Source organism: Nyctereutes procyonoides, unplaced genomic scaffold, assembly GCF_905146905.1.
Source record: "Nyctereutes procyonoides isolate TBG_1078 unplaced genomic scaffold, NYPRO_anot_genome, whole genome shotgun sequence".
In the NCBI taxonomy this organism is placed as follows: Eukaryota; Metazoa; Chordata; class Mammalia; order Carnivora; family Canidae; genus Nyctereutes; species Nyctereutes procyonoides.
Genome location: NW_026575135.1, coordinates 21761276 through 21773751, shown reverse-complemented (window position 1 = coordinate 21773751; position 12476 = coordinate 21761276). Strand labels below are relative to the sequence as shown.

General features: G+C 41.5%; 1 protein-coding gene across 1 annotated transcript in view; it reads left to right on the top strand.

The window, feature by feature from the left end:
* The window catches only part of RECK (reversion inducing cysteine rich protein with kazal motifs), an 86388-nt gene extending 76102 nt beyond the window's left edge, over positions 1–10286 (top strand). The window contains exon 22 of the mRNA XM_055302250.1: positions 8754–10286. Coding sequence (XP_055158225.1) covers positions 8754–8759 — 6 coding nt within the window. The 3' untranslated portion in view covers positions 8760–10286. The remainder of the gene's footprint in view (positions 1–8753) is intronic.
* The last annotated feature ends 2190 nt before the right edge of the window (positions 10287–12476 follow it).

Genomic DNA, 12476 nt, shown 5'->3' with positions numbered 1-12476 from the left:
AACCAAGGAGGTACTCTGAAAGCTGACCTACTAAGAAAGGGAATTATTCAAAGTGACTAATAATAATTGTTAAAACAAGAACAAAAATGGGAACAAAAAGGAGAGTCTGTGATGAGTGCAGAAAATTTAAATCCATTAGTGCAAAAAGAAGCAGGCCAACTTGAGGAAGATGCTGCTTACTTCTGGATGCCTCACTTCAGAACCAGCTCTATCAGGCACTTTCCCAAGGGCTCCAGGACAGAGGACCCGAGCTTAAGTCTTGTCACTGGGCGACACTAAATGGTTGATCTCTCCAAAGTCACCAGTTTTCTATAGCACAGGGATAGCAAATGTATGTCACTCATGCCACCACATCCTCATTTTGTGTCCATGGTAGAGATCACAGCTCTGCCATGGTTTCCTGGTGGTTGTCTCAGCTCTAAGCTAAGCTTTAAGCACAGCCTTATGAGCAAGAAGAAAGACCAGAATCATAAGTACCTTCACCAGTGCCTCTTATGAGTAAGAAAAATACTTCTCAGAAATCCTTCAGCAGTTGTCTCTTGTGCCTCCTGGGCCAGGATCAGGTCATATTCCCAACCCTAGACAACTGGCCAAGGAGAGCAGCATGACTGTAGCTAGTCAGGGTCTGTACACTGCTGCCTAAGCCGAGTCAAAGTCCAGGAAGATCAGTAAGAAGGCAAAGGCCAGCAACAGCATTTGCTTCAAGATAAAACCAGGTTTTTTGGCAGTCTCAGCTTGTTAGGGTATAAACATGAAAACAGTTTTACTTTTCTAGTAACTGCCCTCAGCTGTGCTAGGTAGTAGAACTCCATATCAACATTGCCTCTGTATCTTCAGTCTTACCTCAAGTTATCTAACCAGCCTCATTTCATTTCTCAGGCCTCTTCCCTGCTTATTTTAAAATTTCAACCCCGCATCCAACACAAAGACCTCTTTGGCCTCCTCTAGCCTAGGCTCACTTCTCAGTGAGTTGGTGAGCTTGGCATAGTATCACTATTGGCACCAGTCACAGTCACTAGGCCATCTTCAAAACAAGCTTTGGGACATTTGTTTCTGGTTAGAAGGGTGGTCAGCAAAGATCTCCTGAGTGGCACTGCCATTGGTTACGGTTTACTCATACACCACAGGAGTGGATAATCTAATTGTACAAACAGCATGCCTTGGGAGGAGTTAGGAGGAGGAGAGAAAGAAGACAGAGGCTTCTTAGATATGGTTTGGTTTGAGCAGGGCCTGATAGGAAGGCTTTGCCAGATGTCTTTAGAGATGCATTCTTGGTAACAGGTACAGTTTGAGCAAAAGTACAGAAGCGGGAGAGTCTGTGTGAGTCCCCGTGACACAAGAGTGGAGCCAACAAGTTAGGAAGGGGAGGTATCAGGCAGATCGGATGTGCTGGCCTCAACTGTCAGGCCAGAATGGCATCCAGGGTCTCTGCCCTCGCCCTCCCGGCTATCCCAGCTGACCTCCATAGCTCTGGTGTGCATCAGACTTCAGCTCCGGGGAGACCTTTGATTTGAGATCATCCACTGATCTCGTTATCAGACTGTGCTTTCTTCATCCTGTGAACATCCTGGACTCTACTGAAGAAACATTCACTGAGCCAGGCCAGGTGCCAGCCCCCCCTGCCTCCCACCCCAGGCCTAGCCTCCATTCTCCAGATTTAGCCTCAGCCACCAGGCAAAAAAGTTAAGCCTGCCAGCATTGCTGATGGCCTTGGCACAAAATCCCTAGAAGACATTTTATTTTCCTTCATTTGATTTAATGGTTTTCCCTCAGCCCTGGGCTGCTCTATTTCTCAAAGGGACAGAAGGCCGTGCTCTGGAATACTCCTCTCCCCCTGTCGCCTAGCTATGGAAGTGGCTTGAGTTGTGAGTCCAGCCAGCTGAGGAAGGGACAGCAGAGGCATCATTCCCAGGAAGTTCCTTTCCCCAGTCCAGCAATCTTGGGGCTGGGAGGTAGATTTCTACTTTGTACATAGAGAGAAACAGGCTCAGAGAGCAGAAATACCATCCAAGGGTCACACAGCGAGTCAGGGTAAGGCCAAGGCCTGAGGCCAGGTCTAGGCTTTCCTGGCACAAGGGGGCAGGATATGTGCTGCTCAGGGATGGAACCAGCCATGTAGGAGAGCTCCACAAGGGTGGACATGGGGGGGCGGGGGCGCAGAGTGAACTAGGTTCAATGTCAGGTCAGACTGACAAGGCAGGCACACTAGGTGGGGTCAGAGAGACAAGTCCAAGGAGCAATAGAAACCATGAGAGTAACTGATAACAGCTCTCCAGCACTTTTGACGGTTTATGCAGTGATTTTTGTCTTGTTCTCTCAATGACCCACAGCAAAATGTGCACAAAGAGTACGTGCAAGTCAAAGGTCGAGTAGTTTCTCAGGAAATGAGGCTGGTAGGAGGCAATGGTAAGGCAGGAAACCTTCATAGGGAGAAGCATGCTGCACCCCTACCCCCAACTCCAAACACTTTCATTTTTCCAAAATGAAGTGTACTGTATTATTTTCTCATTATAAAAAATAACATTTGCATCCCCCCAAAATACCTGGAAATATAAACAAAGGAAAAAGCTACCCACAAAGCTCCTTCCTCTCCCTGCCTCTACCAGTGATTGCATAATCCTTCTCTGTACTAAGATCTCTACCTAATTGGGACAGGACCCTCCTCTGTCCACATGGGGGCAGAGGTGGTTACATCACAGCCCTGTGAGGGGCAGTTCAGAACAGGCTTTCATATTTGGGATGTCTCTACTGTCTCTGCTAGTTTGGCCCTTTCCTGCCAGAGGGGAAGCCCCATCTTGGCTAGAACTTGGCTTAACTAGGTTAATCAGATAACATGCTACCTCTCCCTGAGTACCACCTCCCCTGCCTTCCTCCTACCAAGCTGGCACTGAACTCTGCTGGAGATGTGAGTAGTTGCTTTCCTGAGCCAGCAGTTAAGCTTTCATGTTGGCCCTGGCCCAGCAGGGAAACAGGTGGCTCCCCACCCCCCCCAATTAGGATCATTTGAGGAAAGCTTGATAAAGGGACTATTTACAAAGTGGGGAGCAGAGTGTAAGAAACTGCAGGGAGAATGAGGGTGCCAGCTGTAACATGGGGCTATAGGGCCCCTATACCCAAAGCGGTGGGCTGGTTACCAGGACACAAGGAGAGCCCTACAGGGACCACCATTTCCTCCACCCGGACATCCATCCATTGCTGAACCCAGTCAGAAACCTGAGGACAAGGGAGCAAGGGAGCCCCTGTGCTGCTCAGCCTCCCTGAGGGAGGGCCCAGCTGAGCCAATTTAGGGAAGGAAGTGGAGCAAAAAGAAGATACCAGCACAGTAGCTTAGGGCAATGCCAAGTCAGAGGAGGAGGAAGTGTGGCAGCATCTGCCCACTTGTTCCAGCACCGCACCCACGGTGGGGAAGGCCTCTCGGCTTCATCTTCTGGAGGTGTCCCCCTACATGTTCCTTCCTTCTTGACGCTGCTCACCTCCCGGTTCCTCTCCCAGCATCTCTCCCCAGCTCAGAGACTCCCCACCCTCCCTGAGGAAGGACACTTCCAAGGGCTCCCAAGCGCTCTGCACCTTCCTTACACAAATACCTCCTCTCAGCAGCGCTTGAGACCCTAGGCTGGGCTGGGGTAGTGTGGGAGGTGGGCGCTCTGGATCCAGCTCGCCTGCCCCACCAGCAAGCAACCTCAAGGAGCAAACACCCCTCTGGAAGAGTGAGCATTTGTTTTGTTGCTAAAAGCACAGGCTGTTCTTGTGAGGAAGGGATGCGATCCTCAAAATGCATGTGGTCATGTGTCTAAGGAAATGAATCTATACCTAAGCATTTTGGAATCTATACCTAAGCATTTTGGAGTGCTTCCAAAATGCAGTGCTACTTTGATTCCTATTCTTAACTTGCCCCCATGACACAAACTGGTTATTGATGCTATGTAAAAAAGCTATTTATTGATTTGAGAGACAGCATGCACAAGACAGAGAGTGCCAGCAGAGCTAGGGAAAGAGGGAGAGAGAGAGAACCTCAAGCAGCCTCCCCACTGAGTGCAGAGCCTGCATTGGGCTCAATCTCAGGACCCTGAGATGATGACCTGAGCCAAAATCAAGAGTCAATGCTTGGAAAAAAATTAAAAAAAAAAAAAAAAAAAAAAGAGTCAATGCTTGGGGTAGCCCGGGGGCTCAGCAGTTTAGCGCTGCCTTCAGCCCAGGGCCTGATCCTGCAGACCTGGGATTGAGTCCCACGTCGGGCTCCCTGCATGGAGCCTGCTTCTCCCTCTGCCTGTGTCTGTGCCTCCCTCTCTCTCTCTCTCTCTCTCTCTGTGTGTGTGTGTGTCTCTCATGAATAAATAAATAAAATCTTAAAAAAAAAAAAAGTCAATGCTTAACAGACTGAGCCACCCAAGCGCCCCCTATTGATTTTTTTAAAGTATTTTTTGGTTCTGGCTATTATTTTTTAAATTTTATATTAATTTAACGGCTTTTCTTAGGTTTTTCCAGGAGGAAGCTTATAGCTTCTTCTCTCTCCCTTCCAATATCCATGCTTCTTACATCTTTCTGTTACCCTGGTATTGGTTAGAACTCCCAGAACCAAGTCGAATAACAGTGATGATAGCTGGAAACCTAATTATGTCCTTGACTTTAATGGGAATATCCATTATTTTACTGTTAAGCATGACATGTTCAAGTATGACAAGTCTTACTGTTTGTTTCAGGGGGCTATACTTTATTGGGAGGGTTTAAAAAAAAAACTCAGTAATGAATACTGAATTGTATCAAAGACTCATTTAGCCTCTGTTTATGTTTTCCTTTGACTTAATAATATAAACTGAATATATTTCTTAATGTGAAACCATCCTTATACCCTTGAAATAAATTTTATTTGTGCATAATGTATTATTCAAATAATACACTACTAGATTCAATTTGATGACTCTAGCATTTATTTTCATAAGTGATGTTGCACTACATTTTTTTGTATTTGCTATACTTTTCAAATTATGGAATCAAGATCATTCTAGCTCCATTAAATGAACAGGGTGGGTTTTCTATGCCTTAGAATATATAAAAGGTATAAGAATCATCTGTCTCTCAAAGGTTTGACAGAACTTGGCTGCAAATCTATTCTGGGTCCATCTCTATTTGAGTAAGCAATATTATTTTCCATTTTTACAAATGGCTATATTGGTTCTTTTAGATTTTTTTCTTTTTTTTTTTAAAGATTTTATCCATTCATTCATGAGAGACACAGAGCGAGGCAGAGACACAGGTAGAGAGAGTAGCAGGCTCTATGCAGGGAGCCCGATACGGGACTCAGTCTCAGACCTCAGGATCACACTCTGAGCCAGATAGGCACTCAACCACTGAGCCACCCAGGCATCCCATTTTTTTCTCTTTTAAATAAATCTTAGTAATTTGTAATTTCCGGGGATCCCTGGGTGGCTCAGCTGTTTAGCGTCTGCCTTTGGCCCAGGGCATGATCCTGAAGTCCTGGGATCAAGTCCCACATCGGGCTTCCTGCATGGAGCCTGCTTCTCCCTCTGTCTGTGTCTCTGCCTCTCTCTCTCTCTCTCTCTCTCTCTCTGTCTCTCGTAAATAAATAAATAAATAAAATCTTAAAAATGAAATAAAAATAAAAAATTTGTAATTGCCCAATCCAGAAAAACTACTAGTGGAGAGTTGACAATTTTATCCATCTGAACACTCCTGAAAAGAGATTATATCCTGTTTTCTTTTATTACTAATGTAGTACATTTGATATTTCTCTCCAACTTTAGACTTTTTTATTGATTTGATTTTGTAGAGTTTTATCTATTTTCTATGCTTTCCAGCTCTAGGATGTATTTTTCAATTCTGCTCTTTTTCTGTTTTCTAATACATAATTTTCTGTTAACTATATTAATTTATTTACTCAATTTTTAAATACTTTATTATGGAAGATTTCAACCTTATAGACAACTTGAAACTGAAAATCCGTATATTCGCCATTGAGGTTCTACAATAAATGTTTTAGTATATTTGCTTTATCACTATTTATTCATCTTTCTATCCATCTTATTTTTTTGTGTTTCAAAGTAAGTTGCAATCATCAATACATTTTGCCCCCAAACATTTCCTCATTCATTCACTAACTATAGTTCAATATTTATGGTTCTTTTCTTTATTTTTTGTAATTTGTCTAATTCCTTTCATCCAATGCTTAGTTTATTTTTTTTTTTTCTTTTAAAATAAGTATATGGGGCACCTGGGTAGCACAGTAGGTTAAGTGTCTGACTCTTGGTTTTGGCTCAGGTCATCATCTCAGAGTCCTGGGATGGAGCCCCAAGTCGGGCTCCATGTTCAATGTGGAGTGTTCTTGAGATTCCCTCTCTCCCTCTCCCTGCCCTCTCACTCGCTGCCTCTCTATATATACATTAAATAAGTAAATAAAATATTTTTAAAATAAATAGTATAATAATATTTAAAATTTATTGAGCATCAGCCATATTTCAGGCCATCTTAGGGGCATTTTTAAATCAAAGATCAAGGGATAGCCTTCTCTTTCCAGACCCCAAATTAGGTAATAGATTGTTTCTATAACTTAGTAAATGTAAGGTTCAAAATTCTAAGAAACATGGTTAAGTCAGCTTGGGCTGCTCTAACAACCTACCATCAACTGGGTGGCTTATAAACAACAGAAACCTATTTCTCACAGTTCTGGGTGCTGGAAGTCTAAGATCAGGATGCTAGTAGGTTGAGTTCTGAGAAGGGCCCTCTTCTGAGTTCAGTCTGACTTCTAGTTTTATGTTCACATGGCAGAAGGGAAGAGGGAACTCTCTCAGTTCTCTTACAAGGGCACAAGTCCCATTCATGAGGATGTCCCACCTCATGACCTAAGATCGTCCAAAGGCCCATCTCCAAATACTGTCACACTGGAGACTAGATTTCAACATACAAATTTTAGAGGGACACAAGCATTCAATCTATAACAATACAGATTATCAGTAAGAAGGGATTTTCCTTAAAGTCCCTTTATTTTCAAAGGATTAAGTAATAGTAAGTCACTATATATTTTTTCTTCACCCTTTGATGGTGAAGTTTCTCTTCTTACTGGTTTTCAGATGAGGTCTCTCTCCTAGGAAGGGAGGACAATAAGAGGCTCATCTACCATTTAGCTCTATGGATATGATGTGGTGACTATTTCTCTCCCTTCTACCTTCCTACTTTCCTCTTATCCAACATTGACAGTGATGTCATCTAACAACAGCTTTTCTTTCTCATTTGGAGCATTGAGAGATCAACTTGGTCTGTATGTTATCAGGAATACTATCCTGCAAATCAGCAAAATATAAAATCTAAGAAGACACTCCATGCTCAGTTACATCTTACATCTATTATCTCATTGGACCAACACAGCCTGAGCCTTGTGCATTATACTCTTCTATTGACAGTTCCTACTGGAAGAATAGTCATGTGACAAGTGGCCAAGAATGACCAAAAGTTTCTTGGACCACTTTCTCCAGATTGTCCAAGGATTCCTTTTACACAGGCATAGTACTAAGTGCTTTAAAGGAATTATCTCACACAATTCTCACAACCCCTCTATGGAGCAAATACAGTTGACCTTGAACAACACAGGTTTGAACTGAGTGGATTCTCTTACACATGGATTTTTTTTATATATAAATAAGGAAGAGTACAATAAATGTATTTTCTCTTCTTTTTTTTTTTAAGATTTTTCTTATTTATTCATAAGAGACACAGAGAGAGAGAGACAGAGAGAGAGACAGAGAGAGGCAGAGACACAGGCAGAGGGGAAGCAGGCTCCATGCAGGGAGCCAGACGTGGGATTTGGTTCCGGGTCTCCAGGATCACGCCCTGGGCCAAAGGCAGCGCTAAACCGCTGAGCCATCCAGGCTGCCCTGTATTTTCTCTTTATGATTTTCTTAATAATATTTTCTCTTTTCCAGCTTACCTTACAGTATATAGTACATGATATATAAAATGTGTGTTAATCGACTATGTTATTAGTAAGACTTCTGGCCAATGGTAGGCTATTAGTTAAGTTTTCAAAGCATCAAAAGTTATACACAGATTTTTGACTGCATGGGGATGGCCAGTGCCTCTAACTACCACGTTGTTCAAAGATAAACTGTAATATTATTAACACTATTTATAGTTGATGCAATTAAGCCTTGAGATTAAAGAATTTCTCCAAGGCTGGTAAGTAGCAGAGCAGGGACATTTTGAACCTAAGTCTAACTAAAAGCTTTTGCTCATATTATTATACTGTGTATTTTCCTTTAAGTATAACTTTGGCTGCATCCCATATATTTTCTAACAACAGTAATAAAGAGAGTATAACAGGATAAAATAAGGAGATTTTTCTGCCAAGGTTTTTAATTTCTAGTTTCTATGGCTTTCTACCCATTGAGCTACTACAGTGAAGTTTTTGTTCTAAAAACCTCTGCAGAACAAGAGCCAAAGCCTGTAGGGCTTAAAGCATAGTTTGAATCTTAAAATACGGGGAAGACTTGATAACAATGTAAGAGCTTAGAATGAGAAGGGCTGAGTCATGGGATGAGGCACATATTGGGGAAAGAGATTTTAGGACAAAAACAAAATGCCTTTTTCTGAAAAGGGAGATCTGGTCGACATTTGCTGAGTTTAGGCTGCTCAGTTTGTGGAGAAGTCTATATCTGAGTGTGAAAGATCTTGTACCTAACTACAGAAGCTGCAAGGGGGTAGACATTCATTTCTCTATTTTCTTTCTGAAAACTTGTGTGAAGGTATGAGACCCTGGCTCCACCAAACAGATGCTCCTGCCAAGAATCTGAGTCTGGAGAAGTTGACCCAGAAATGTGGAGAGAACCAGGAAAGATTCTGGATTGGTTGAGTATTAATCCACAAGAGACTACAGTAGATGTGACTAAGTTTCCTTCACTGTTCAAGCTTAAGTTTTCTGCCATCACTTGAATTTGGACTTGATCTACACAGAGAAACAGAGTTCCCTTTTTACATATCTAAATTGTGATTGGAAAATGTTACACACGGTATAAACAGTGACATTTAAAAAGTGCTAAATCGGGCAGCTTGGGTGGCTCAGTGGTTTAGCGCCACCTTCCGCCCAGGGCGTGATCCTGGAGACCCGGATCTAGTCCCACGTCAGGCTCCTTGCAGGGAGCCTGCTCCTCCCTTTGCCTGTATCTCTGCCTCTCTCTCTCTCTCTCTCTCTCTCTCTCTCTCTCTCTCTCTCTGTCTATCATAAATAAAATATAAAATATAAAATAAAATAAAATAAAATAAATAAAATAAATAAATAAATAAAATAATAAAATAAAATAAATAAAAAATAAAAAGTGCTAAATGTCATCTCATGTAATCAGGAAAAAATCCTCTAAGTATTACTATCTTTATATCAACACCTGGATCCGAATCACAGTCACTGGGCAGCAAAGCCAGAACTTGGACGAGGGCCACATGACTTCATGTCCATGCCCCACATTCTTAAACACTATAGTTAGTATTCTCATTGTCATTCATCTCTGAACATCTGCTTTGATTTTGCCTTTCACTGCTCTAGGAGGAGCCTTTAAAAAATTTATAAATGGTTCAAAATTTTTCAGTTAACCTTTTGTTACTAAGTTTTAGTTTTATTACATCATGCTCAGAAAATTTAACTAAATGGTTCTACTTTCAGGAATTTATCATGGTTTACTTTAGGCCTACTATTGGGATCAATTTTTGTATTTGTTACCTAGAAATTGGAAAATAAAGTTATCATGTTTAAGTGGTCTTTAACACAAATTAAAAAGCAGATTCTGTCAGCCTGGATAAAAAGAAACACCCAACTACATCTTGTCAACTACAGCTGCCCATTTTTAATGTGATGAAACAGATTGACTAGAAGTTACAGAACGAAGTAGTGGTAAACATTTCTATAGTACTTATTCTGTGTCAAGAGTGATTCTGCGGGGGACACCTGGGTCACTTAGTGGTTGAGCATCTGCCTTCTACTCAGGGCGTGATCCCAGGGCCCTGGGATCAAGTCCCACATCGGGCTCCCCATAGGGAGCCTGCTTCTCCCTCTGCCTGTGTCTCTGCCTCTCTCTCTCTCCCTCTCTCTCATGAATAAATAAATAAAATCTTAAAAGACACAGAGAGAGGCAGAGACACAGGCAGAGGGAAAAGCAGGCTCCATGCAGAGAACCTGATGTGGAACTCAATCCTGGTACTCTGGGATCACGCCCTGAGCAGAAGGCAGATGCTCAACCTCTGAGCCACCCATGCACCCAAATAAAATCTTAAAAAAAAAAGAAAGAAAGAAGGAAAGAAAGAAAGAAAGAAAGAAGAAAGAAAGAAAGAAAGAAAGAAAAGAAAGAAAGAGAAAGAAAGAAAGAAAGAAAGAAAGAAAGAAAGAAAGAAAGAAAGAAAGAAGAAAGAAAGAAAGAAAGAAAGAAAGAGAAAAAAAGAATGGTTCTGGGGCTCCTGGGAGGCACAGTAGGTTGAGCGTCTGACTCTCGGCTTCAGCTCAGATTATCATCTCAGAGCCTTGAACTCAGGGTCATCAGATTGAGCCCTGTCTGCTTAAGTTTCTGTCTCCCTCTGCCCCTCACCCCTGACTCTTGCACATGCTGTCTCTCTCTCTCTCTCTAAAATAAATAAATTAATCTTAAAAAAAAAGGACTGCTCTAAGCACTTTACATGTTTTAGTTCATTCATCTTCACAACCATTGTATGAGGGAGATACTATTACTATTCCCATTTTACAGAGGAGAAAATGGAGTCAAGTAACTTATCTAAGGTCATACATTGTTCACATGAAGTTTGTATTTTTATATTTAACAGAGCATTCAGTCACAAGGGGAATAGTGTGAACAATGTTGCAATAAAGCAAAAGGTACACATTTCGTCTTATATATTTCTATACTACTCAATATACATAACCTTCAAAATATAACAAAATCAAGGGTTTTTTAATTTATTAGTTTTTTAAGATTTTATTTATTTCTTTGAGAGAGAGCACAAGCAGAGGAGAGGGTCAGAGGGAGAGGGAGAACCAGGCTCCCTGCTGAGTGGGGATCCCAACGTGGGGCTCAATCCCAGGACCCTGGGCTCATGACCTGAGCTGAAGGCTGACATTTGAGCCACCCAGGTACCCCTCAAAATCAAGTTTTATGCCAATAGGCTGTAATTCTGTGAAACGTAGAGGCCAAATGGCATTCTGCTATGAAATAGCAACATCCTATGTTGCTGAAACAAGGGGAAAAAAAGTTAAAGTGTGGAAATTAGATAAATCTATTAATACAAATCAAAAGAAAGCAAGCTATAATGACTACATTAATATCAGACAAAGTAGATTTCACAGGAAGGAATATTACCAGAGGTAGATTGATAATGATGAGGTAATTTATCAAAATATATAAGAATTTTCAGTGTATGCTCCAAATAAAAGGTTTCAAAAAATGTGAAGCACCCAGAGCAATCAACACATTCAATGCAATCCGTATCAAAATACGATCAGCATTTTTCACGGAGCTGGAAAAAACAATCCTAAAACTTCTATGGAACCACAAGAGACTCTGAATAGCCAAGGAATGTTGAAAAGAAAATCAAAGCTGGAGACATCACAATTCTGGTCTTCAAGCTGTATTACAAAGCTGTGATCATCAGGACAGTACGGTATTGGCCCAGAAACAGACATGCAGAACAATGGAACAGAATAGAGAACCCAGAAACGGACCCTCAACTCTGTGGTCAACTAATCTTTGACAACGCAAGAAAGAATATCCAGTGGAAAAAAGTTTCTTCAAGAAATGGTGCTGGGAAAATTGGACAGCCACATGCAGAAGAATGAAACTGGACCACTTTCTTACACCATACACAAAAATAAACTCAAAATGGATGAAAGACCTAAATGTGAGACCAGAATCCATCAAAATCCTAGAGAACACTGGCAGCAACCTCTCCAACTTCAGCCGAAGCAACTTCTTGCTAGACATGTCTCCAAAGGCAAAGGAAACAAAAGCAAAAAAATGGAACTACTGGGACTTCAAGATAAAAAGCTTTTGCACAGCAAAAGCAAACAGATGACAAAACTAAAAGGCAACCTGTGGAATAGGAGAAGATATTCACAAATGTCTTATCAGATAAAGGGCTAGTGTCCAAAACCTATAAAGAACTTATCAAATTCAACACCCAAAAACCAAAAAATCCAGTCAAGAAATGGGCAGATAACATGAACAGCCATTTCTCCCAAGAAGACATACAAATGGCCAATACACATGAAAATATTCAACATCACTCAGCATCAGGAAAATACAAATCAAAACCACAATGAGATACCACCTCATACTGGTCAGAAGGCTAAAAAGTTAACAACTCAGGAAACAACAGACATTGGTGAGAATGCAGAGAAAGGGGAAACTTCTTACCAGTTTCCTTCTGGCCAGCTGGTACAGCTACTCTGGAAAACAGTACGCAGTTTCCTCAAACAGTTAAAAATAGAACTA